This window comes from Anopheles maculipalpis, chromosome X, assembly GCF_943734695.1.
Source record: "Anopheles maculipalpis chromosome X, idAnoMacuDA_375_x, whole genome shotgun sequence".
Lineage (NCBI taxonomy): Eukaryota > Metazoa > Arthropoda > Insecta > Diptera > Culicidae > Anopheles > Anopheles maculipalpis.
Window position 1 is genome coordinate 15,543,679 of NC_064870.1, and position 27,544 is coordinate 15,571,222.

General features: G+C 45.7%; 1 protein-coding gene across 1 annotated transcript in view; it reads left to right on the top strand.

Annotated features, from left to right (window-relative positions):
• The window catches only part of LOC126563897 (uncharacterized), a 42,501-nt gene extending 23,984 nt beyond the window's left edge, over positions 1-18,517 (top strand). The window contains exon 3 of the mRNA XM_050220691.1: positions 18,386-18,517. Coding sequence (XP_050076648.1) covers positions 18,386-18,517 — 132 coding nt within the window. The remainder of the gene's footprint in view (positions 1-18,385) is intronic.
• Positions 18,518-27,544: the final 9,027 nt, after the last annotated feature.

The following is a 27,544-nucleotide window of genomic DNA, read 5'->3' on the forward strand; positions in this document are numbered from 1 at the left end:
CGCGCTCCTATTATCCGAGACATCTGCGACAGATTTGGGTTTTCAATTCTCAACTCAGGAGAGGCAACTAGGATGCAGACACCTAAGAGTAGGGCGAGTGCACTGGACCTGTCTCTATGTCCATCAGCGATGGCCCTGGATTTTAGTTGGAAGGTGATCCAGGACCCTATCGGCAGTGACCACATTCAAAAAACCTCCCACTCCTTGGTGGGACAAGGATTGTCAAGCGTCTTTTAATAAGAAGCGGGAGGCGTTTAAAGCATTCCGGGACACGGGCTCAAGGTCTTTATATGAAAAATATAAAGGACTGGAGAGATCGTGCAAAAACCTGTTGAAGGCGAAGAAAAAAGGCTATTGGCGTAGATACGTCAACAACCTAGATCCTTCCGCTTCACTTAATTCGCTTTGGAGGATGGCTAGAAGGATGCGAAACAGTAACTACATCAACGAGAGCGAAAGCTTTTCTGGCGAGTGGCTAAATGAATTTGCCCACAAGCTCTGCTCCGATTTCGTTCCTGCGCAGAACTTTCATCAAAATGCGCCTGGCAGTGACCCTATCATGGACTCACCGTTCACTATGGTTGAACTATCGCTTGCTCTCCTTTCAAGCAAAAATTCTTCCCCAGGCCTGGATCAGATCAACAGCAAACTGCTGCAAAATCTTCCCGACATGGGCAAGAAACGTCTGTTGAGAATCTTCAACAATATGTTGGAGTTCAACAGCGTCCCGCAAGAATGGAGAGAAGTGAAAGTTGTCACTATTTTGAAGCCTGGCAAACCGCCATCAAGACACGATTCATATCGGCCAATATCGTTACTTTCGTGTCTGAGGAAACTCCTTGAAAGGATGATTCTCTTGCGGTTAGAAGAATGGTTGGAAACCAACAACCTTCTCTCAAGTACTCAGTTTGGTTTTCGTAAAGCCAGGGGTACTAATGACTGTTTAGCGCTTTTGGTCACTGAAATAGGGCTTGCCCGGCACGAGTTATAGGACGGCTACCTACCACCGTCGCCATCCTTCACCGACTACCCAACACGGCTCCAGACGCACGGGTTATTCCAGCACAGGCTACAGGACGGCTACCCGTCACCGTCGCCATCCTACACCGGCTAGGCGACATGGCTCCGGACGCTCGGGTTATTCCAGCACGGGATGGTTACCTGTCACCGTCCCCATCCTGCACCGTCCCCATCCTGCACCGTCCCCATCCTGCACCGTCCCCATCCTGCACCGTCCCCATCCTGCACCGTCCAGGCGACACGGCTCCAGACACTCCGGTAGTAGAATATCCTGCCTACAAGAATACCTGAGATGCATCCGGCACCCAGGACACATAGCAGTGAACCTGAAGATGAATCCTTCCCTTTCCCTCGTTACTCCGTTCCCGATAGAATGTAACTTATAAATAGGACATAAATTGTAAGCGACACCCACCTCAGTACATCAGTCGAATAATAAACGTCGTAAAGACGCAGAACTCAAAGAACCTGGTTGTGATTGATTTCACCCCCGAAATCCAGGAACGTTAACTCACGCAAGCAGAACATGGGGTCTGTTTTCCTTGACATACAGGGAGCATTTGACTTAGTTTCTCCATACAAACTGAGTCAAAAGTTAGAAAATGCGGGCCTGGGACCAAAGTTGAATAACTTGTTATTCAACCTTTTGTCGGAAAAAGTTATGAACTTCAACAAAGTTCACGTGCAGTTAAAACGAACCAGCTTCCATGGACTAGCACAAGGGTCCTGCTTGAGCCCCCTTTTGTATAACTTTTATGTTAGTGAGATAGACTCTTGTCTAGCGCCAAACTGCAGTCTTAGACAATTGGCAGACGACGGTGTTATATCTGTTGCAAGCAGAGACGCCGACGAAATACAACAGGCTTTACAAACCACTCTGGATAATCTTTCCGAGTGGTCTGAAAACCTTGGTATCAAGTTCTCTGCTACGAAAACTGAGATGGTAGTCTTTTCTCCTTTTAGCGACACGGGAAAAAACAGGGAGAAAAGACTATATGACCCGAAAATTGATGTCTTTTTATATGGTGAAAAGATATCAACATCCGACAATTTTCGATACCTTGGTGTATGGTTTAATTCAAGGCTAAACTGGAGTACTCATTTCACCCATCTGGTACAAAAATGCAGTAAGAGAACCAACTTTCTAAGGACAGCCACAGGATTATGGTGGGACGCACATCCATCAGACGTCCTGAGACTGTATAAGACAACGGTACTATCCGTATTGGAATTTGGAAGCATATGCTTCCATTGGGCATCCAATACGTTGATACTCAAGCTTGAAAGGCTACAGTACCGCTGTCTTAGACTCGCACTAGGGAGCATGAAATCTATACACAACATGTCCCTAGAAGTGATGACCGGAGTGATGCCGCTCAAACTACGTTTTGAAATGCTGTCGCTTCGCCTTCTAGTCCGTTGTTCAGTATCAAATCCCTTGATAATAGAAAATTTTGAAGCGCTTCTAGAGACAGGTTCTAAGAGCAAAATCCTCAAGATTTATGAAGATTTTGTTGCCCGGCAAGTGCATCCTAGCGCTCCACAGGCATTAAATCGTGCTGCCCTTCCTGAGAACTACAGTTCCATTTTAATAACAGATTCCTCATTGCACGAGGAAATTAAGACCATACCTAATGATCTTCGCCCGAGGGTAGTTCCGGGTATTTTCATGAATAAGTATGGTCATTTAGACCAAATAAGCCAGTACTACACTGATGGATCATCCTCTGAGGAGGATACTGGCTTCGGTGTTTTTAGCGAGTCCACCGAGGCATTTTTCAAATTGAGGCAGCCATGTAGTGTTTACACCGCAGAGCTAGCCGCAATCTTGTACGCACTATCGATGATAGCAGCGAGACCTTCGGACCAGTACTTCATCTTCACTGATAGCCTTAGTGCTATTGAAGCTCTGAGATCTCCGAAGGCAGTTAAGACTCAGGACTTCCTCACCATAAAAATCATTGAACTGCTTGGCTCAATGTTCGATAAGGCGTATAAGATCTCGCTCATTTGGGTCCCTTCTCATTGTGGAATTCCCGGCAATGAAAAGGCAGACTCACTGGCCAAAACAGGCGTCAAAGAAGGCACTTTTTACGACCGACCTATCTCGGCCCAGGAGTTCCTTCGTTTCCCACAGCAACTTTTCCTGTCTCGCTGGCAGAGCATGTGGGAGGCGGATGAACTCGGGCGTTTTCTCTTCTCGATCTCTCCGCAAGTGTCCCTGCGCCCTTGGTTCGATGGGCTCTCTGAAGACCGGGCATTCATACGAATGATGTCTCGACTGATGTCGAATCATTTTGCGTTGAATGCTCATCTACAGCGTATAACTCTGGCTCAGACAAAAGTGTGTGGCTGCGGTGACGGATTCCACGATGTGGATCACCTTCTGTGGTCCTGCGTGGAATTTGAAACCGCAAGACCCTCCTTGTTGAGCGCAGTCGAGGATATCGGCAGACGAGCGGGTACTAAAATTAGAGAAGTGTTGGCTACCAAGGACCTCCCCTACATGAGGATCATTCACCGATACGCCAGAGACAACGGTCTTGTCTCTGGCGTATCGGCTTCCAATCCTTATTCGTATTCCCCCATTCCTTTTTTGTGAAATGTTGTGTTGTCTATGCCTTAAGTGTATTTCTTGTAGTGCCACGGGTGATCCGATGACTGGGCAACAGCACTCGAAGGCGGTTCCACCACTGCCGTAAAAGGGAGGCAAGCGTTGTTGAAAGTACAGTGTTCTGCACTCCAATCCAGTTTAGACACATTGAGTTTGGCAGCGTTGGCGTCGGGTTCGGGGTGTTTGGCGGGCTCAGTCTCGGCTTGTCGATCATCCTTTGATTGGACGTTGACTAGATTGAGCTCGGAATGTCATTGCTGGAATGCACTGGAGTGTGATCTTCCCGTACATCACGGGATGACCTGTGTAAGCAGCAGAAAATTAACTACATAGAAATCCAACCTAAATGATCGGCTAGAATCGTATGCGGACGTCACGACAAATGGACATGATCTTAGCACAGTAGATAATGTGCCCAAAACGACCAACACTTCAACATCGAAAGAGCAGCTAGAACCTCAGCCAGACACTTCGGGACTACAATGCAAGCCTGCAAACAAAACCAAAATGATTGCAGACACAGATGTAATTACTGTAAACGTCGTCGACACTCACACTCTTAACCAGGTAGAGAATATCAACCACAGACAAAGATCGCGATCATCATCCGTCAGGAGACAAGTGGATAAAAAACTAACAGACTTTATCACGATCGAATCGAAACGCGGTCGAACAAGATATGCAACAAAAACTACAATGCCTGAAAACGGAAAAGGTAGGAAAAAATCTGTATAACTTTATCAATAACACGAAAAGGGAAAAAACAAGAAAACTAGATTTCTAGAGGGAAAAGAACTTTTCAAGAAGAGAGAAAAGGCATGCATAAAACGTATCGCATAGGAAGTATAAATATTTGCAACATCTCAAATGACACTAAAACCTACGCACTAGCATCTGCGATACAGAAGCTAGACTTAGATATAATATGCATGCAAGAGGTTAACGATTCGTCTCTCAGACATATTCACGGTTATGAAATAATCACAATTATAGACGAAAGGCAAAGAGGAACTGCAATTGCCTTGAGGCAGGAAATAAGATATTCACACGTAGAAAAAAGTTTGGACGGTAGAATCATATCCTTGTGTTTTGATCAAACCAAACTTTTAAATATTTACGCACCATCGGGCACTCAAAATCGAACTAATTTGGAAGAGTTCTCGAATCATCCCGTTCTTCAAAAAGGGTGATAAAACACAAGGAGCAAACTTCAGGGGTATTCCATCACTATGCGCAGGCGCCAAGGTATTTGAGAAAGTTATCCACACAAAGCTAACTGTCTCTGCAAGTCACTACATCACCTCGCAGCAGCATGGGTTTGTCCAAAAACGATCCACCGTCACCAATCTCGTCACATTCACTTCGCACTGTTTGCGCAACATGGATAATCGACTACAAACGGATGCTATATTTACCGACATTAAAGCAGCATTCGACAGCATTGACCACAACATACTTCTGGCAAAGCTTGCTAAATTGGGAATTGGGGGAAAGCTGCTAAGCTGGATCACGTCGTATTTAGTTGGCCGAACATACACTGTTGAATTTGCACATAGCTTATCACCTCCATTCATTGCAACATCGGGTGTACCCCAAGGTAGCAACTTGGGCCCACTGCTTTTCACACTCTTCATGAATGACCTAGCCTACGTACTGCCAGCAGATAAATACCTCATGTTTGCAGACGACGTTAAATTGTTCATGACAATACACAAAGAGTCCGACCAGCATGAGCTACAACAACACTTAGATAACTTCTACCACTGGTGTATGCGGAATCAACTAAAAATATGCATTGAAAAATGTCAGGTGATATCTTTCAGTAGATCTCGGGAGACGAAACACCACAGCTACAATATTAATGGAACTCCTATAAGGGACACATGTAAGGGACCTCGGTATTGTGCTGGACACTAAACTGACATTTGATCGTCATGCCGAAGAAATCATCAGTCGCTGCAATCAACTTCTTGGATTTGTGCTACGCATGTCTAGAGACCTCAAGGACCCCATGTGTCTTAAAGCCATTTACTGCAGCACAGTTCGGTCAATTCTCGAGTATACTAGTGTGGTTTGGAACCCATTGGCACAACGCCTATCTGACCGCATTGAATCAATTCAACGTAAGCTCTCCCGGTACGCAATCCACCTACTTCCATGAAATCCAGGTAGCCAACATCCCTCTTACGAAAATCGTCTGATGCTCCTTGGCCTGCACCAGCTGAAAGAGAGACGTCGTATTGCCCAGCAACTCTTCATCGCCAACCTGCTTACAGGGAACATTGACTCCCCTGCACTCCTCCAACAACTTAACATATATGCTCCCACAACATCGCTACGTACACGCCCACTACTCGCGAGTACACGGCGCCGAACGAACTTTGGGTCAGGCGATCCTCTGACATCAATGTGTAGAGCATTCAATGAGGTGTACTCACTATTCGACTTCCAGAACTCCATAACATATTTCAAGGGCCAACTGTTCTCAAGGCGAACGAATTGAATAGCGTTAAAAAAAAATTAGGTATTTATGTACACGCTAGGCTAAGATACGATCATCCGGACTATTATTGTCCAATGAATAAAGTGTAATAATAATAATAATTTTCAAATACGGGACAAATTTACACCGAGCGTAGGAATAGATTAAGTAGAGGAAATTATTTTTTTGAAACATAATTATGAAAAATGTATGATATAATCAAGATTCAGATTGAACCAGAATTTTAAGTTTAAGTTGTTTTTTTCCGAAAAGAAGAATGAGTTATGTGTTGCATGAAATAAATGAGATAGTATAATGCACAAAGAATATTGTTTATCTTCAAACATATTTCAAACCCCCCAGAACCCCACCCCCCTCCCCATCGAATAACCTATCAACAATCGATAACCAGGTCCAAAGTAAACAGGTACTCGGTACCGGTACATTTTCTGATCAACTAGGTACCGGTCCGTTATTTAATTTTCGTTACTTTTTCCATCACTAAAAAAATTAGACCCGATATACTTAGGACCATACAAAGTAGTAAGGATAGATAACGTGAACTGTACAACAAAGAATACAAATACAAAAGAACGAAGTACAGTGCATAAGAATAGATTAATTAAGGGATGAAAAGCATACGCTTTTCATTTTTAAAGGGGGGAGGTGTAGCGCCTTCAAGACAGGCAACACGCCTACGCAATAATTATAACTAGCTAGATTAAGTATATACATATTGTTCCATTTCGATGGAACGAGCGAGATGCGCGGTCTAAGGAACGGGCGAGAATGGCGGGCTGAGGAAGGAGAGAGAGGTGCGGGGTGAGGAGCGAACGGAAGGCTGTCCGAGTGGCATCTGTTTTGGCGACAATTGTCTGGAACGGCGGCACCCGCAATTGTTGTTCGATCTCATCGACACCGGCCAGAATTCCGCGAAACCCACCGTAGAATGCAAGCGGGCGGCTTGTGTGGTCGGACGGACCAGAGAAGCGAGGCAAGCGAGTTGCGGCTGTTCGCCGGACCACGTTAAGGGGGAACAGAGAGGGAATGAAGAGATAAGGAGAGAGTGAGAGAAGAGAGGGAATTATGAAATTTATTTGTGACCGAGTGGAGTGGGTCAGTCTGATGAAAACCGCGAATGAGTTAAGTCGCAACCAATAAAGTTGTGCGTACAGGATTACCGTGTTCAGTACATTGCGTTAGGTTATCCGCTGAGATATCACATTGGTCCTTCGAACTTCGGATATTGACCCTTTGTGCTTTGGATATCGGTAAAAATCGCGTCATCATGACTCGAACGCCTCGGACGTCTCGCACTCCAACCGTAAAGCCGGCGCCACAACCCGGTTGGGTGGATGTAATTGTTGCTGTAAGGCCGCATGTGCACATGCGTGACCTTGCGTATGGCGAATTGATTCGCATAAGGGACAACATTGTGCAGGCGAAGGAAGAGGGAAAGGCGCTGACCGCGGTACAGTGCAAAGTGTTCGGGAAGAAGGCAGATAGTGCTTTAGAAGAACACAACAAACATTATGGTGAGATCATAAAACATGACGAAAGTGAAGTGCATGACGACAAGTTTAAGGAGACAGTGAAATTGCATGAGGAGGTGATGATGGAAATAGAAAGTGCATCTGAAGCCCTTGCGGCACAGTCCATTTCACCAAAAGCATTGATACCTGATCCTAGCGTTTCGTCAGTGATTGTGAATGCTCCGCTTCCTCGGCCAATACCTTCGTTCAGTGGCAAGTATGAGGAGTGGGCGCGGTTTAAAACAATATTCAAAGATATTGTTGACAAAGGTAGTGAAGATTCGCGTATCAAGTTGTATCATCTTGAAAAGGCCTTGAGTGGTGAGGCTGCCAAGGTAATAGATGAGAAAACAATAAACGACGGTAATTATGAACGTGCGTGGCAACTGTTATCCGAACGTTATGATAACAAACGGCGTATGGTAGACTTACATATTAGTGGACTTTTGAATTTGAAAAAAGTGAATGAGGAAAGTTATGTAGGTTTGCGCGGTTTGGTTGAATCGGTTGAAAGTCACGTGGAAAATCTAAAGTATTTAGGTGAAAACTTTACCGGTCTGTCGTGTGCGATGGTGATACATTTGATAGCGAATGCGTTAGATATTGAAACAAAGAAACTATGGGAAGCGAGTGTCCCTAGAAACGAACTTCCTTGTTATGAAAAAACCTTGTGCTTCCTAAAAGAAAGAGTGTCGGTTCTAGAAAGGTGCCAAGGAAATGTTGCAGCGGGGCAAAGGGGACGTTTTGTTTCGAAAGGGCCCAGCTCAAGTGGTGTTACGCCTATGAGATCGAATGCAGCTACAACCGTGTGCAGTGTAGTTGTGTGTGAATTGTGTAAGGGTGCCCATGAAACGTTCAAGTGCTCTGAGCTGATGCGACTGCATGGAAAGGATCGGGAAAGTTTTATTAGATCGAAGCGTCTTTGCTTAATTTGCCTAAAACCGGGACATTGGCGAAATCGTTGCAAATCGCATTTGAAATGTAACAGGTGCCACAGACCACACAACACGGTATTGCATTGGGACAACGGTCCAGAACCGGTTTCAAGGGAACCCGAACAAGTGAGCGCGAGCCAGCATGTGAACAATACCGATGCGGCGGGAAGTATTGTTCTCTTGCAAACCGTCTTGCTTTACGCGGAATTACCAAACAAAGAGGTGTTGTTGTGTCGTGCGATGTTGGACAGTGGATCGCAAATCAGTTGTGTGACTGAAGCGCTTGCAACGAAATTAGGCGTAAATTTGGTAAACGTGAACGTACCGGTTAAGGGGATTGGCAACGTTGAATCTTCGGTGAAGAAAAAGTGTACTTTTACAGTGAAATCTCGGTGTAGTGATTTTGCTATGGACGTGACATGTTTTGTGTATCGTGAAATAACAGGTAGAATACCCTCTGTGTATTTCGATACGTCGAAGTGGAATTTGCCTGATAAATCGATGTTGGCCGATCCATATTTCAACAATCCAAGTTGTGTAGACATTTTATTGGGAATGGATTGTCTTTCGGAAATAATGGCATCTGGTTCAGTGAAATTGGCAAAAACACTTCCCATGATGACGGACACTCATTTCGGATGGGTGATAGGTGGACGTGTTGCGGAAATACACAAAGAGCGTGAGGTGTACACAAATGTTGTGACAAAAGAAAATTTGGAAACAATAGTGCAAAGGTTTTGGGAAGTTGAAGATGTGACAAGTGAGCGTTCCGTGAAGGTGGAAGACGAGATATGTGAAGAACATTTTGTGAAGACACATTATCGTGAATCCAGTGGCAGGTATGTTGTGCAGTTGCCTTTAAGGGAATCGATAAGCCAATTGTGTTGTTCGCGAAGTGTAGCGCTGCGTAGGTTTTATTTGTTGGAAACAAAACTGTTGAAAAATCCATCGTTACGTGAACAATATCAAGCGTTTATGAGTGAATACGAGGAGTTAGGGCATTGTAGAGTGGTTGATGAAAGTGAGGACGATGGCTCCGTGAAAAGGTGGTATCTGCCGCATCATGCTGTATTGAACCCGGCCAAGAACACTACCAAGTGCCGTGTGGTGTTCGATGCTTCGGCGAAGGTAAACGGCTTGTCTTTGAACAACGTTATGATGACCGGCCCTAAGGTACAACACGACTTACTTTCCATCAAGCTGCGTTTTAGAATGCCTCGATATGTGGTAAGTGCCGATATATCTAAAATGTTTCGACAGATAAAGGTGGATCCCTGCGACAGCCCGCTACAACGAGTATTCTGGAGAGCTTCGCCGAATGAACAACTGCGTGTGCTTGAGCTTACCACGGTGACCTACGGAACGGCAGCAGCACCTTTTCTAGCAACGCGAACGTTGTTGCAGCTAGCGAGAGATGAACGAGAAGGTTTTCCCTTAGCCAGTCGCATTATTGAAGAGAATTTTTATGTCGACGATGGATTGTTTGGGGCAAATGATATCGAGACTGTCCATGCTGCACAAGTGCAACTCATTGAGGTGTTTAGAAAGGCGGGTATGACACTTCATAAATGGTCAGCGAATGATGAAAGGCTTTTGGAATCGATACCATTTGAAGATCGGGATGCTCTAACAAAAATCGGCGATTGTGAAGCTAACGAAATCATCAAAACGTTAGGTTTGATGTGGAATCCGATGAATGATGAATTTATATTTTTGACAAAGGTACCGTCTAAGGGCAGAACACCTACCAAACGAGAGGTTCTGTCTGCCATTGCAAAAATATTTGACCCATTGGGGCTTATTTCTCCAGTGGTTGTGTTGGCAAAGATTTTGATGCAAAAGCTATGGTTAGCAAAGTTGGACTGGGATGATCAAATTTCTGAGCCGTTGATAGAAGAATGGGATAATTTTTTGGAAGCATTGCCAACAGAAAATCAAGTTCGAATTCCTCGACATGTAGTAAGTACAAATGCAGTTTCATTAGAGATCCATGGATTTGCGGATGCTTCTTTGAAGGCATATGGAGCCTGCGTCTATATAAGATCAATAGAGAGGAATGGTGAAGCGCAATTGAGATTAGTGATCAGCAAATCTCGGGTTGCCCCTTTATCGAACGTGACAATTCCTAGAATGGAACTGCTTGCAGCTTCATTGCTTTGTCGTCTAGTGAAAAAAGTACTGGAAGCATTAAAGGATTTTAATTTCGAAACGATTAACTTGTGGTCGGATAGCCAAATAGTTCTGGCATGGTTGAAAAAGCCGATAGAGTGCCTGAATGTTTTTGGACGAAATCGTGTAGCCGAGATCAACGAGAACCGAGCATTCATTTGGCGTTATGTTCGGACACATCAAAACCCTGCGGATGTTATATCAAGGGGTCAATCGGCGTCGCTACTGGTTTCAAATGAGATGTGGTGGAATGGTCCGGAGTTTTTACGTACTTGTGAGATACCAAATGTTTGCATCGATGAACTAAATGATGATGAAATTCCGGAATTGCGCAACGAGGTTATCTGCAATGTTATCGTACCGCTGAAAGTTCTCCCAATTTTGGAGAAATATGAATCCTTTAGAAAGACACAAAGAATACTTGCCTACATCGTGCGGTTCAAACAAAACACAAAGCGTCGCAAGGGCGAACGCATTAATGATCCAAACCCTACTATTCCCGAATTGCGAGAATCGATGCGTTGGATCATTAGAGCAATTCAGCATCAGGATCTACCGGAAGTAGTTTCGGCCGTAAAGAATAGCAAACCGTTGCAACGTTATCAAGACCTTAACCTTTTTTTGGATGGTGAGTTACTGCGGGTAGGAGGTCGTATAAGACATGCAAATCTGGCCTTTGGAAACAAGCATCAACTTCTTCTTCCAAATCGAAATGTGATTACACATCGTTTAATTGCAACAATTCATCGTGAAAATTTGCACGTCGGGCCATCTGGAGTGATTGCGATTCTTCGTCAGCAATTTTGGGTTGTCAATGCGCGATCAACGGTTCGAATGGTTCTGCATAAATGCATTACCTGTTTCCGAAGCAAGCCAACTACTTTGGAACAACAGATGGGTGATTTTCCTAGCTACCGTGTAACAGCTGCTCCTACCTTTCAACGAGTTGGGCTTGACTTTGCTGGGCCAATTATGCTGAAATCCGGTATACGTCGTGTTGCGGCAATAAAGGGATACATATGTGTATTCGTGTGTATGGTGACTAAGGCGATCCATTTGGAAGCAGTGGAGGACTTATCAACTGGTGCCTTTCTCTCAGCTTTGAGACGATTTGTATCAAGAAGAGGAATACCTGAAGAAATCTTCAGTGATAATGCGACAAATTTTGTCGGAGCAAAAAATGAACTACGAGAGCTGTATGAGATGTTTAGGAAGGAGGCGACAGGCCAAGGCATTTTCCAGTATTGCCAAGAAAAGGAGATCGTATGGAAAATGATACCCCCTGGTGCCCCTCACTTTGGAGGAATCTGGGAGGCAGGGGTCAAGAGTGTTAAGAGTGTACTGAAGAAGATTTATAAATCTGCATCTCTAACAATAACTGATTTTAGCACGCTTCTATGCCAAATTGAAGCCATCTTAAACTCAAGGCCATTGTATGCTCACTCAAATGATCCTAACGATTTGGAATGCCTTACTCCAGCTCATTTTACAATTGATCGTCCCTTGATTGGAGTTGCAGAACCATCCTATTTAGATATGCCTGAAGGTCGCTTGAATAAATGGCAGAGAATCCAACAACTGCGGCAGCAATTCTGGAATAGATGGCAAAGGGAGTATTTGTGCGAACTGCAAACTAGATACAAGTGGACCAAAATAAAGGACAACGTAAAGGAGGGAGCATTGGTTCTAATAAAGGAGGATAATACGCCCCCGCAATTGTGGAAGCTGGGACGCATTGCAAGGGTGTTCCCGGGCGAGGACGGATTGATCCGGGTAGTGGATGTGAAGACAAGGAGTGGTGAGTTTAAACGTCCTGTTCATAAATTAGCTCTTCTTCCAGTTATAGATCCGTAGCATCAACCTGGCCGGGAGGATGTTCCATTTCGATGGAACGAGCGAGATGCGCGGTCTAAGGAACGGGCGAGAATGGCGGGCTGAGGAAGGAGAGAGAGGTGCGGGGTGAGGAGCGAACGGAAGGCTGTCCGAGTGGCATCTGTTTTGGCGACAATTGTCTGGAACGGCGGCACCCGCAATTGTTGTTCGATCTCATCGACACCGGCCAGAATTCCGCGAAACCCACCGTAGAATGCAAGCGGGCGGCTTGTGTGGTCGGACGGACCAGAGAAGCGAGGCAAGCGAGTTGCGGCTGTTCGCCGGACCACGTTAAGGGGGAACAGAGAGGGAATGAAGAGATAAGGAGAGAGTGAGAGAAGAGAGGGAATTATGAAATTTATTTGTGACCGAGTGGAGTGGGTCAGTCTGATGAAAACCGCGAATGAGTTAAGTCGCAACCAATAAAGTTGTGCGTACAGGATTACCGTGTTCAGTACATTGCGTTAGGTTATCCGCTGAGATATCACACATATGAACATTCACGCATACAAGCTAGATTTAATGTTACACGTAGGATAGAATAGAATAGCTTAAGATAGGGAATAGGAAATAGGGAAATAAGTGATAATTAGGATAAGCCAATCAGTGAGTAGGTTAATAAATTTTGGCGCGAACGAGCGATTATAAATTAAAGATAGGTTAAGGTTTAGAATAGCAACACGTCCGATCTAAGGGGAAACGCTGCCCAAGTAAACTCCGCGAAACACGTTAAATAAAGAAAAGTATCATAAAAGACATAAAAGTTTGTGCTTTGAAATTTGTACAGCAAAAAAAAATATCACTACAAATGTAAAGTAATTGTTAAACGATCACTTAAACAGTGTGGCGCCTTTTCGCACACGTTGGACTATGAAAGAAGCTATGAATATACCGTCGTCAAAGAACTAACACCTCAAGAATGTAAACTAGCTCAAGTTCCAAGAGAAATCGCCTTAGCCATCATTAAAAGGGTTAGGGAATTGCGTCGCAAACACACCACAAGGGGAAAAGCACTCATCGTCAGTAACGTCCAAGGAACAGTTTGCAGCGGAGGAACGTATCGAACATCAACCACACATGTGAAAACGCGTTGGGGTATACTACGCGTACAAAATCGGGTTATAACGACAACGTGGTTACGCTCAAAGCCTCTATAAATAAACAAAAAAATGTCATCCAGACATCAGCATCCTAAAATGTCCTTCACATCCAGCCAGTTGTAAAACAATTCACCAACTATCAACATGCACCTTTACCTGGTCATCTATACCCTGGCTATTCAGACATTTGCATCCCTAGACCCGTATTGGTATTCCCTGATAAACCGTCGTACATCAGGTACTCCAAGCCACCATCAAGCAAGCAGCGAAACAACGAACCCTTAAACCGTCCATCCTGCTTCCTCATATTGTGAAATAGAAATAGTTTATTATATTTAAGGACGAAATTTAGAAATACATTCACTCTCAGTTCAGCTCTTAAACAACAAGTACTCTGTCCGAGGGCTCCGAATCCAAACCCAACCCACGTGTTTGTTAACTAGCGCACACGACGGGTTGATGTTTCGATTTACGAGGGCTGACAATAAAGTAAGGTCTCCAACGCTGCAACTTCGCCGGATCACGCGCTAGGCGAAATCCGACAACACCGCCGTGTTCCTTGGTTCCCCCACTACCACTTTGCTGCTGGGTGAGGCTCCCCCGACCGCTCAGTCTTGGCTGAGCAGCCGTCAACGATGGAGGTACCCCTCGCGTCAGCGTCCAAGTGCAAATTGCGTTTTATAATACGTTTTTTGAGTGCCAAAAAGGTGACACCTATTGAAATTCATCGTCAACTAGTTGAAGTTTACGGGGAAGTGTATGGACATAAAAAAAACGTGCGTAAGTGGAGCCGCGAGTTCAATTCCGGGCGTACTAATGCTCACGACGAGGAGAGAAGTGGCAGACCGTCGGTCTCGGATGCGATTGTTCAAGCAGTGGAGGCAGAAATGCTCAAAAACCGCCGTGAGACAATTAGGGACTTGGAAGAGAAGCTTGGAGGAGTGTGTAGCAGCGAAACAATCCGTCATTCCCCGCCCTGAAAAAACATCTCGGAGGGAAGAATTTTGAAAGTGACGCGGAGGTTTAGAAAGAGGTCAACACCTGGCTGCGCGAGGCGGACGGAGAGTGGTATTCTGCCGGCATAGACAAGTTCATCGTGCGGATGCGCAAGGTGTTGGAAAGAATGAGGATTATGTAGAAAAGTAGCCAAGACCTTGGCCTTTCCAACGGTGTATCGCTTTTTGTAAAAAAAGGTCATTTTCTATGAAAAAAAAAATTGGAGACCTTACTTTATTGTCAGCCCTCGTAGACTTCGGTTATCTCACCTGGGAAGCACGAATAAACCCCAGTGAGTTTGTCACAAACCTCCTGACACGTCCTGGATAGTAGTAATATTAACAGTAGTAGTAGTAGTAGTAGCAGTAGTAATAACAGTAGTAGTAGCCGAAATATTATACAATCTTGAATGTAAACCAGTTTACGTTTCTTACGAAAGCAAAGAAGACTGCTATCAGGGAATTCCAGTAAAAAACTGTTGAATATACCAACGCGTGAAACATCAACTAGTAGGAATAAACAAAATAAGTTGTGTTACATCGCTAGGGACAGACAAAACAAATAAACGTTCGCTCTCTTCCGCTACAACCTGCAACCAATACGGACGTGTAAGCTGCGCGCACTAACGTGAACTTATCACAAACGCATTTATTCAACAAAAACAATAATCGTTCGTTACAATTAAGAGGTACGCAAATAGATTGCACTCCTCTGTTGCCAGCAAAATTTACCATTGGTGGAAGATGGTACACTATCGATCAACGCATGCGCGAGTTATAGGACGGCTACCTACCACCGTCGCCATCCTTCACCGACTACCCAACACGGCTCCAGACGCACGGGTTATTCCAGCACAGGCTACCGGACGGCTACCCGTCACCGTCGCCATCCTACACCGGCTAGGCGACATGGCTCCGGACGCTCGGGTTATTCCAGCAGGGTTACCGCAAAGGACCGGGCTCAAGCCAACGCCATTGCGGCTGATCCAGAATTTACGGAGCACTACCGGGTTTACATCCCCGGTAGTCTGGTTGAAGTGTCTGGCGTGATCCAGGACTTCGAATATCCTGAAGAGGATATTGTTAAATATGGCGTGGGCGTTTTTCAAGCCCCAGGTACGCCAAAAGTAAAAGTGCTCGAGGCAAAAAAGCTTTTTAAGCTTGACGCCTCAGCGAAGGAGGGGAAAAATATGTTCCGACCTCCTCAATCAGAATCACGTTTGAGGGTAAGGGTCTTCCGCAGGCCCTCATTATTGAAGGTCCCCGGATACCGATCGACCGGCCATACGTGCCAAGGGTGGCCACCTGTTCGAAGTGCAGTCGGATCGGTCATGCCGATCCGTTTTGCACTCGCAAAATATGCTGCGGAAAATGCAGAGGGGCACATGCCACCGAGGAGTGCAAAGCCCCTTCTCAAAAATGCTCGCATTGTCGGGAGGATTGGCATGAGGTAGTCTTGTGCACGGTGTACCGAAAATTGCAAAGGGAACAGACAAAAACGGTAGCTGAGAGGGCACGCGGCTCTTATAGCGACGCCCTTAAAGGTGCGAACGCGTCGAACCCTTTTGCAGTTTTGGATACAGCTGCAAATGGCGAGTCCAACCCGACTGCACCCGAACAGGTGGCATTGAGATCAGCTAAGGCCACGAGAGTATCATACAAAAAGGTACATCGGAAGGTCCTAAAAAAAACTAAACCTTTGGCACAACAGCGTCTTGCTAAAGCAACAACCTCAGTCCCAACTCGAGACGCTGATCCTTCTGCTCCCGCTCCTCAATCTGCCAGGAAGGAGCCCAAGAAGAAGCGATCCCCCCGGACCGAAGCACCTCTGGAAAGCTTGGCTTTTCCAATCGGGGGTTGTCCGAAAACCCCTACCCCGTCCCTTTCCGAGATCCTAGAGTCCCTCCTCATGACCCTGAACCTCCCGCAGCACCTGCACATGATCTCTACTTGGGCCCTTCCTTTCCTGAAGGGGATGATCAAACAGTGACTGGCCCAATGGCCAAGCTTAAGCATGATGGTCCGTTTGGACGATTAATTCCTCCAAGGGCTACCATCATGCAGTGGAACTGTAGGAGTTTGCTTGGTAAGCTGGACTCCTTTAAAGCATAAGTGGGCGAGCACAACTGCGATGTGTTCGCCCTCTGTGAAGCTTGGCTATCGGGAGACATTAATCTTACCTTCACCGGATTTAATATAATCCGTGAAGATCGCATTACAAGGGGTGGCGGGGTACTGATTGGTGTTCTAAAGAGTCAGACTTTCACCAGAATACCCACCCCTAGACAAGATATTATTGAAACTGTCGCAGTCAAGGCAAAACTTGACGATCTTCACGTGACATTTACCTCAATTTATATCCCCCCGATAGCCAACAATGAAAAGGAAAAAATTGAAAAGTTCAAAGAGGATCTTGGAAATTTAGCAGTGGTCTTGCCTGGACCGCTTTTGATCCTGGGAGATTTTAACTCTCACGGAGTCGACTGGGGCTGCGATAAGGATGACATTCGCGCTCCTATTATCCGAGACATCTGCGACAGATTTGGGTTTTCAATTCTCAACTCAGGAGAGGCAACTAGGATGCAGACACCTAAGAGTAGGGCGAGTGCACTGGACCTGTCTCTATGTCCATCAGCGATAGCCCTAGATTTTAGTTGGAAGGTGATCCAGGACCCTTTCGGCAGTGACCACTTGCCGATAGTAATTTCCTACATCAAGGGAGGATGTCGAGGAGGTGGAATCCCCGTTAAATGTGACTTAACGAGGAACATCGACTGGACGACATACGGTGAATTACTAGCCGCTTCGCTTTCTCTTGACTTGGAAGATTTGTCTCCAGTTCAGGAGTACGAAAAACTTGTTTCAATTATAAACAAGTGCGCTCTTGAAGCCCAAACAAGGCGCTCCCACCAAGCATTCAAAAAACCTCCCACTCCTTGGTGGGACAAGGATTGTCAAGCGGCTTTTAAAAAGATGCGGGAGGCGTTTAAAGCATTCCGGGACACGGGCTCGAGGTTTTTATATGAAAAATATAAAGGACTGGAGAGATCGTGCAAAAACCTGTTGAAGGCGAAGAAAAAGGGTATTGGCGTAGATACGTCAATAACCTAGACCCTTCTGCTTCACTTAATTCGCTTTGGAGAATGGCTAGAAGGATGCGAAACAGCAATAACACCAACGAGAGTGAAAGCTTTTCTGGCGAGTGGCTGAATGAATTTGCCCACAAAATTTGTCCCGACTTCGTTCCTGCGCAAAACTGTGCACAAAACGCGATTCATATCGGCCAATATCGTTACTTTCGTGTCTGAGGAAACTCCTTGAAAGGATGATTCTCTTGCGGTTAGAAGAATGGTTGGAAACCAACTACCTTCTCTCAAGTACTCAGTTTGGTTTTCGTAAAGCCAGGGGTACTAATGACTAATGCGCTTTTGGTCACTGAAATAGAGCTTGCCCGGCACGAGTTATAGGACGGCTACCTACCACCGTCGCCATCCTTCACCGACTACCCAAGACGGCTCCAGGCGCACGGTTATTCCGGCTCCAGACACTCGGTTATTAGAATATTCTGCCTACAAGAATACCTGAGATGCATCCGGCACCCAGGACATATAGCAGTGTACCTGAACATGAATCCTTCCCTTTCCCTCGTTACTCCGTTCCCGATAGAATGTGACTTATAAAAAGGACATAAATTATAAGCGGCATGAACCTCAGTACATCAGTCGAATAATAAACGTCGTAAAGACGCAGAAGAACCTGGTTGTGATTGATTTCACCCCCGAAATCCAGGAACGTTAACTGGCGCCCGAATAGGTTGGACATTCGGACAGTGAAGTGGCAGTACAGTTGTTGGAATTTAAATAGGTTAGTGAATTATTTCATGAAAGGTTTCACGAAATCACCTAAAACAGAATTGCCCTAGATAAGATACTTGACGCACGATCTAGAGCAGAAATGAATTCTTAGGCTTAGGGAAAAATGAACTACTGTAAATGTAAAAAGAAAACAGATTAATAAACAGTAACAAACTGAACAGCGAACGCGTTACACGCTTGGTAAAATCAACTCCGAATATTTTCGAACCATCCACTTAGTGAGATTTCTCACATTTTTGGTCCTTCGAACCGGATATTGAATATACGGAGTTATTTCTCTTTCATCGCTGTGTATCGGGCATCGGTGTAAATTCGGTAAATTTGGTACGCTCCGCATCACGAGCGCGGTGCAAGTTACGCGCCAATCCAAATTCACGCGTTCAAGTTCATTCGCCTTACGAAAAGGGCAACGGTCGGATTCGCGCCATCGCTTAAATTCGCTTCATCGTTATTTGAGTTCTTTCGGTGTTTGTAACGTGCGTTATCAATAGTTGAAAGTGATTAAAATGGACAAGAACATCAAAGCTGCGCAGCATAAGAAACTAGTCGCGTTGGAGAACATTAAATCGTTGGAACGGTTTAAGCAGTCCTTCGGCAACGACGATGTAAGCCAGATTCCGGAGGCTTTGGAGGGGCTGGAGCAACACAGGCAGGATTTCTTCGCTGCGGTAGCGAAGCTGGAAGAGTGTGACGACAGCAGCGAGGCGATTCAATCCTGTATCAACGACAGGATCGATATGGAAGAACGGTGCCGACGGCTGAAATCATTCTTCAGGGAGAATCAACGGAAGGATGCCAACCCGCTGAACGAATCCACACTTTTGGCAAATTCAACGCTCGCGTTTGGACGGCCAAGCGCACCAGCGCCAAGCGAGTGGTTGTCATTCCGCGATCGGTTTGTCGCGATGATTGACGCTTCCGCTGATTTACCATACATTGCCAAATTACAATACTTTCTTCGTTGAAGGGCGACGCAGCAGTTCCCTTCGAACATGTGGCTTTGACTACAGAAAACTACGCTGTGACTTGGGCGTCACTTCTTAAGCGATATGACAACACACGGATGCTCATTCGCGAGTACTGGCGGAGGCTGTATTTCCTACCGGGATTAGAAACAGAAAGTGTCGACGGTTTAACTTCTTTGGTGGACGAATTCACACGGCATGTGAATGGCTTGGTGAAACTACAAGAACCGGTCGATACTTGGGATACGCCTTTGTCCAACATGCTGCTAATGAAGATAGATCAAGAAACTATCTTAGCTTGGGAGAAGCATTCCGTGCATTGTAAACGGGATAAATACAGTGAGCTGATCGAGTTCCTGCAGGATCGAATTCGAATTTTGAAGTCGAGTAAGAGCTTTGTGTGCGAAAGGGTAGCTCCGACCAAGGTGGCCGGCGCACATCGTCTTCCTGTACCACGAAAGACAATTACAAACGCAGCTGCAGTGCAGAGAAATGCGTCCAGCTCCCCGTTCCTACAACAGCTGAAATGTCCTCTACAGTGTTCTGAAATGCATCTATTACGCAATTGTCCTGTGTTTATCGGAAAGGAAACACAACAACGACGGGACATAGTCAAGACGAAGGGTCTATGTTGGAACTGCCTCAGCAGCTCTCATCAAGTGAAATCGTGCAAATCAGACTATTCTTGCCGTTCATGCAATGAACGACATCATAGTTTACTACATCACACGGTCGCTCAACATTCATCTCAGCCGAAAGTTACGCTGGCGGCCCAATCGGATGATGAATTGGTGTTCCTCGAGACCGCAATAGTCACCTTCTGTTGGACTGATTCGATGACAGTGCTACATTGGCTGGACTCACCGCCACGTCGCTGGAAGCCGTTTGTGGCGAACCGAGTGGCACAGATCCAACAAGAAACTCGGATCAAATGCTGGAGACACGTCCCAGGAGTGGACAACCCAGCAGATGATATTTCTCGTGGTCTGCTTCCAGATAAGCTGCTTTCATCTCATCGCTGGTGGAATGGTCCACATTGGTTAGGCAGCAAGGAAGAAGATTGGCCACAAAATAATCTTACAACAGGAGAAAATGTTTGCCACGAAGAGGAAAGAACTGTAGAATTGGTTGCTGCAACATCTTCTACGAACGACTTTAGTAGCAAATTCTTTGCACGTTTTTCTAGCTACATGAAACTTCGTCGCACGACGGCTTATGTATGTTCTACGCTATTTTCGCTGTCTGGAGCACAGCACTGCATCAGTTTCAGAGGTTAGCTGCACTCACACAACACTCCCAGAACTCATCAGGGTTGTTCCGGTACTACCCAAGGATGAGCTCCATCATGCTGAGATTTGCTTGTGTCAACTTGCTCAGCAAGATTCGTTTCCGGAAGAATTTCGCGAGATCAAGAGTGGCAGAGAGATACCGCGACACTCACGGTTGAAATGGTTGTCACCTTTCGTCGATCATGCTGGCACGTTGCGTGTTGGTGGCCGGCTTCGGAACGCACAGATCGCAGATGCGACGAAAATTCCGATTGTGCTATCGTCGAAACATCCGCTTGCAGCATTACTAGCTACACATCATCATCGCCACTTGTTGCATACGAGCAGAAGTTGCGGGACCGCAACTTCTGCTCGCCTCACTTCGTCAGCGATTTTGGATACTTGGAGGCCGAAGTTTAGTAAAGTCTGTATTCCATCGTTGCCACAACTGTTTTAAAACTAAACCTTCGTTAGTGAAACAGACTGTTGCTGATCTGCCTACATCGAGAGTGTCACCAACAAGGCCGTTTTCAGTGTGTGGTGTTGACTACTGCGGACCCGTGATGATTAAGTCAACTATCCGCAATCGAAGTGCAACTAAGGCATACATCGCGATTTTCGTATGCTTTTCGACGAGAGTGGTGCACATCGAATTGGTCAACGATCTAACGACTCATTCCTTTTTAGCGGCACTTCGGCGATTCATCGCTCGCACGCAGGGGTTCAGTTTCAGAAATCCATTCAGACAATGTTACCAACTTCAAAGGGGCTGCACATGAGTTACATCGTCTGTATCGGATGCTGAAGTGCAGTGACGCCGATCGTGATCACATATTCAACTGGTGTGCGAACAACGAAATACGGTGGAAGTTCATTCCACCACGAGCGCCACATTTCGGTGGATTGTGGGAGGCTGCGGTACGTTCGGTTAAACAACACATCGTTCGCACAATTGGAGCGACGAGCCTGACACAGGAAGGCTTGTTGACACTATTAGCCCAGGTAGAACAATGTCTAAACTCTAGGCCATTAGTTCCACTATCGAACGAGCCCACTGATATGGAACCATTGACACCGGGTCATTTTTTGGTAGGGTCAAACATGTTAGCACCACCACAAGTTGATCGCAGGAGCACACCGTCCAATCGGTTGAAAGAGTATGAGTTAATCCAAAAGCACCTTCAGTGTATATGGGCACGGTGGTATCCCGAATATTTACAACAGCTACAGGCCCGTGCAAAGAATATCTCATCCAAACCGGTAGCGCTAAAAGAGGGACAGCTAGTTATAATCAGAGAAGACAACATACCACCTACTTTATGGCCAATGGGTAGTGTGTCGAAACTCCATCCCGGGAAAGATGGAATAGTTCGTGTTGTCACGTTACGAACTGGCGCTGGTAAAGAGATAGTGCGTGCAACAGCTAGACTATCAATGCTCCCAAATCCTGACATTTTGCAAAATGCGCAAATGTAAACAACTTAGCGACACACACATGCACTCAAAGTACACTCTTTGACATTACTCACATACCATTTCGGACATCCGGTGCAGGGCAGTTGAACTTTATGGACTACCTAAATTGAATTTATCAGGGAATTTGAATTATAGATAAGCAACGATTGATATTCGTAGATAAGTTAAAGAAATACTTTCTTTGGTGGCCGGAATGTTGGAATTTAAATAGGTTAGTGAATTATTTCATGAAAGGTTTCACGAAATCACCTAAAACAGAATTGCCCTAGATAAGATACTTGACGCACGATCTAGAGCAGAAATGAATTCTTAGGCTTAGGGAAAAATGAACTACTGTAAATGTAAAAAGAAAACAGATGAATAAACAGTAACAAACTAAACAGCGAACGCGTTACACGCTTGGTAAAATCAACTCCGAATATTTTCGAACCATCCACTTAGTGAGATTTCTCACAACAGTAAAAAAAAAAACAGTGACAGTTTAGTTAAATCTATCCTGCGCTTTGTCACCGCCACCTGCACTTCAGCGAGTGGTGAGCTGTCAGTGGTGACAAGTGGTACACCAAAACAGAGCTCCGTGGAGATAGCGAAAAAAGTGTGCAAAATTGCAGTTAAAATCGTTTGAAAAGTGTTAAAAACGTTAGATAGTGAAGGATTATACTTGTTTTGTGGCGGGAAAATGCCAAATTTAAGTGAAATAGTTTTGGAAAATTCGAAAATATTTTTTGGCACATCCCCAGGCACATGGACGTACGAATCACCGGGACAAGCGACGCCTCATAGTGGTAGCGCTCGACGTCCGTAACGCGTTCAACACCGCCAACTGGCAATTGATTGCGGAGGCCCTTCGTGAAAAGGGAGTTCCGGTGAAGCTGAGACGTCTCCTGCAGGACTACTTCACAGACCGGGAGCTCGTCTATGACACCGCAGACGGGCCCGTCACACGCCGGGTGACTGCGGGCGTTCCACAGGGTTCCATCCTGGGACCAACACTGTGGAACGTCATGTATAACGGCGTGATACGGGTTGAGCTCCCGGAGGGTGCGAGTATCATCGGTTTTGCGGATGATATCGCGGTGTTAGCTGAGGGCTGCACTCCGGAAGAGGCTGCATTGGTTGCCGAGGAAGCGGTGGATCGCATCGCATGCTGGATGAACCGTCATCATCTTCAGCTGGCACCCGAGAAGACGGAGGGAGTTCTTATCTCCAGTCTCCGGCGAGGTCGGCTGGAAGTACCGTTCCGTGTCGGCGACGTCGAGTGCAGAACACAGCAATCGATACAGTACTTGGGTGTCCGACTCCATGACCACCTGTCATGGAAACCGCATGTGGAGATGGTCACGTCGAAAGCCCTCCGTGTGGTTGGTGTGGTGTCCTCAGTCATGAGGAACCACAGTGGCCCCCAAGTGGCGAAGCGTCGGCTGATGGCAGCAGTTGCGGAGTCGATAGTCCGATACGCCGCCCCTGTCTGGTCGGAAGCAACGGGAATGCAGTGGTGCCGACGGAAGCTGGCCCAAGTGCAAAAGCCACCTGCACGGGGTGTTACCAGCTCTTTCGTGTCGGTGGCGTATGAGACCAACGTAGTATTAGCAGGCCTCTTGCCGTACAAGCTGCTAATACAAGAGGACGCAAGGTGCTACAGGAGGCTCCTAGCTGCCCCTAGCACCAGCAGGAAGGAAGTTAGATTATCGGAGCGAATGGTCTCGATGCAGGAATGGCAGCGGTCATGGGACCTGGCGGCTGCAGCACCGACGGCCAGTCGGTACGTGACATGGGCCCATCGCATGATTCCCGACCTGCACCAGTGGGTGGGACGGCGACATGGAGAGGTGGATTTTCACCTCTCACAAATACTCACGGGACACGGATTCTTCCGTGAGTATCTCCATGTCTGCAGTTTTCTCCCCACCCCAGAGTGTCCTCGGTGCCCTGGTTCGGTTGAGTCGGTGGCCCATGTCCTGTTCGTATGCGAGGTCTTCGCAGAGATACGAGAAGAGCTTCTTGGGTTCGGCTCGGAAGACCCAGTTCATCCTGACAACCTGGGTATGAAGCTGTTGGAGAGCCCGGACCAATGGAGCTCCATACAAGAGGCCGCAAGAAGGATCACGAGGGTCCTTCAGCAGATCTGGCGGGAGGATGAGGTGCTTTTAAACACTCGAGCACCTTCCTCCGAGTTAGTCGAAGAGGGTGAGGAGGAGGCAGCGTCTCCAGTGTCTCCTGAACAAACACGGGCGAACCGCGTGCGGACGGCACGAGGGCGACAATCTCGGCAACGTGCAGCTGCTCGAGCTGATGTCCGGTTGGCGGCAGCAGTGGCGGAAACAGCGCGTGCGCGTGACGAAGAGGTGCTGCGGATGGCAGCCGAGGCGGAAGCAGCTGGAACGGCACCCCCTCCCATTCCACGTCGGAATCGAGGGCGTTCCCCGTCTCCGGGTACCATTCGCCAGAGGCACGAGCGCCGACTATACATGCAGCGGTCTTGGAGGGAACGGATGCGTTCCGGGACGATACCACCAGTCCCCCCCGGCCGGAGCCGTAGAAGCCGGGTGCCGCCTACGGAGGCAGATATCATCCGGCGGCGCGTACGGAGACGTGAAACGGAGCAGATGCGGAGAGCAGCTGCTCGAGGGGTTGCGATATCCAACCAAGGGCTACGCGAGCCCTTAACGGCAGATGAAGAAGCTTCCCTTACTGCAGCGACCACCTCTGGTCGTTAATGTAGGTAACCATAGTGAAAGGGGGAAATTGGGGTGGAAGCGTCCGGTAAGATTAGATGCGTTAATGCGAGTCCATAACCAAATGGAACAGTGAGAAATACAACGGAAACCGTTCTGACGAATAAAGGCTATGCCACATTGAACAACCCAGCCCCTGACGGGAACGGGGACAGGGAAGGGGAGTGGGAATAGTTATAAGCATTTAATGTTCAATAAATATTCCTGAATTGTTAACAAAAAAAAAAAAACTGCACTTCAGCGATTACATCGAGAAGGACGCCGAGGACCATTAGTAGAATCATCGAACGGGACCACTCCAACGTGTCGGCAGTATCACACCGAATCCACGAGGCCAGATTATAAATGCTGGTCTATCTCCTCTGGTTACTGTGAGTCGAGTAATTTAAGCAATCCGAAATTATTTTAAGCATACAAAGAAAAGCAACGTACTTTGATTATTACAAGTTATCCCTCGCATATGAAAACAAGTCGCTACTTGAGACAGGAGCTTTTTAATTCCAATAGAATGAATCAAAATAACGATAAGCCCATGACTAGAAGCGAGTTTTTGGAGGCCGGAAGGGTGCCTAAATTCGTTCAGAGCATTCCAACCTTCAATGGACCAGTAATGTTATCATATGGGTATGCCAGGTTGAAGAGGTTATGAAATTTTTTTCGCGATTGGAAAAGACTTCAATCGAGTATAATATTTTAACAAGATCAATAGCAAGGAAAATTGTAGGAGAAGCGGCAAAACTTTTGGGTACCAGCGTTGTTCTAAGCGACTGGGAAACAATCAAATCTAATTTGCTTCTTCATTATAAAGATAGGAGAAGTTTAGAAATTTTATGCCGGGATCTACAGGCCATATATCGTAACAAGAACGAATCAATGCATAGCTTCTTCGTGAGGATTCACGACGTTTACGAAGCAATCCGAATATTATTACAAACGGATACAGCTTATGCCCTTTCTGGACCGCACTTATTAGCACTATATGAAGATCAAGCTATAATGGCATTATGTAAAGGTCTAGATGCAATATTTTTTAATAACTTTCTTTTTAATAACGATAAGCCAAAGAGCTTGGCAGATGCGTTCCAAAGGTGCTGCGTGTATGAAGCTCACTGCATTATACCTAACCAAGCCTCGCTCAGCCAAGGTAACCAAAACAACATGGTACCACCCCAGCAGTACACACGAAATCATTTTCACAAAGGGCAATCTAGACAAGGTCGTTTTCCCCAAAACAGAAACAATGGGTATAATATGTATCCACAGGCGGGAAATTTTTCAAGTCAAGGATATGTTTTTCCTCCAAATAACTTGGCTCAAAATTATTATACGCAGCCTTATAATAACACCAATCATAGAAATTACGATCCTTCTCGAAATTTACAATACCCAAAACCAATGGAGGTTGATCCATCCTTAAGAACAAATTTCACTAATCAACCGAATCAGAAAAGAGCTAGGCCTGCTTCTTCACAGCAAAGATCAGCTTATCCGATAGATTTAGGTTCAAAAACAGGTCGACCAGCAAGGCCCGAAGCTGACTATAATCAGCAATATCAGCCACAACGGGCCAATATGCAACCACCAAGGGACGAAGCGTATACCCAGGGATATGCTGAAACGAATTTTTTAGACCATTCCGCAAAGTGGTAAAGCCATTCCTCCCATACATCATTTTGCGGACAGCGTCGGGAGAATTTCCATTTTTAATAGATAGTGGATCTAATATTAATTTAATATCATCAGAATTTGCATTTCGAGCTGAAAACATAAAACCATATGACAATGTTATAAGTTCAATGTGTCAGCAGCCATTGGTTATGCATTTTTTGAGCCAAAATCAATGACGAAATTTCAATTTTTGGTGAAAGACTTTCATCCATTTTTCTGCGGTATAATGGCACAAATGTTTTAAAAACTCTGAACGCTAGTATCTGCTTTTCAGCTAATACTCTTACAATTATGACCGATCAGGGCAAACCATTTATAATACCTTTTCAATCATATGCTGCCCACGAAGATAGCAATCCTATAGAATTTCGTTTGGATCATTTAAACATCAACAAAAAACAGATACTTAATGGAGTACTGCTGAAAAATAAAACTGTATTTTATGAGCCAAATGAAAAGTTAACGTATGCCACGAATGTTGAATGTTCTATCAACACTGTTGATAATATACCTGTGTACCAAAAATTAATAATATAATATACCTGTGTACCAACCCACAAAAGGCAGAATACACAGAAGAAATAAATAGACAAGTAAAGGCACTTTTGGATAACGGAATTATAAGGCCATCGAGATCGGCATGGTCCGCTCCCATTTTAATTGTCGATAAAAAAAGAAGATGCGTCTGGAATACAAAAGTTTAGGATGGTCGAAGACTATAAAAAATTAAACGATAAGATCATTAGCGATAAATACCCAATACCTCCAATTAATTATGTTCTGGAACAACTCAATGGGCAACAATATTTTTCTACCCTCGATCTTGCCTCAGGATTTC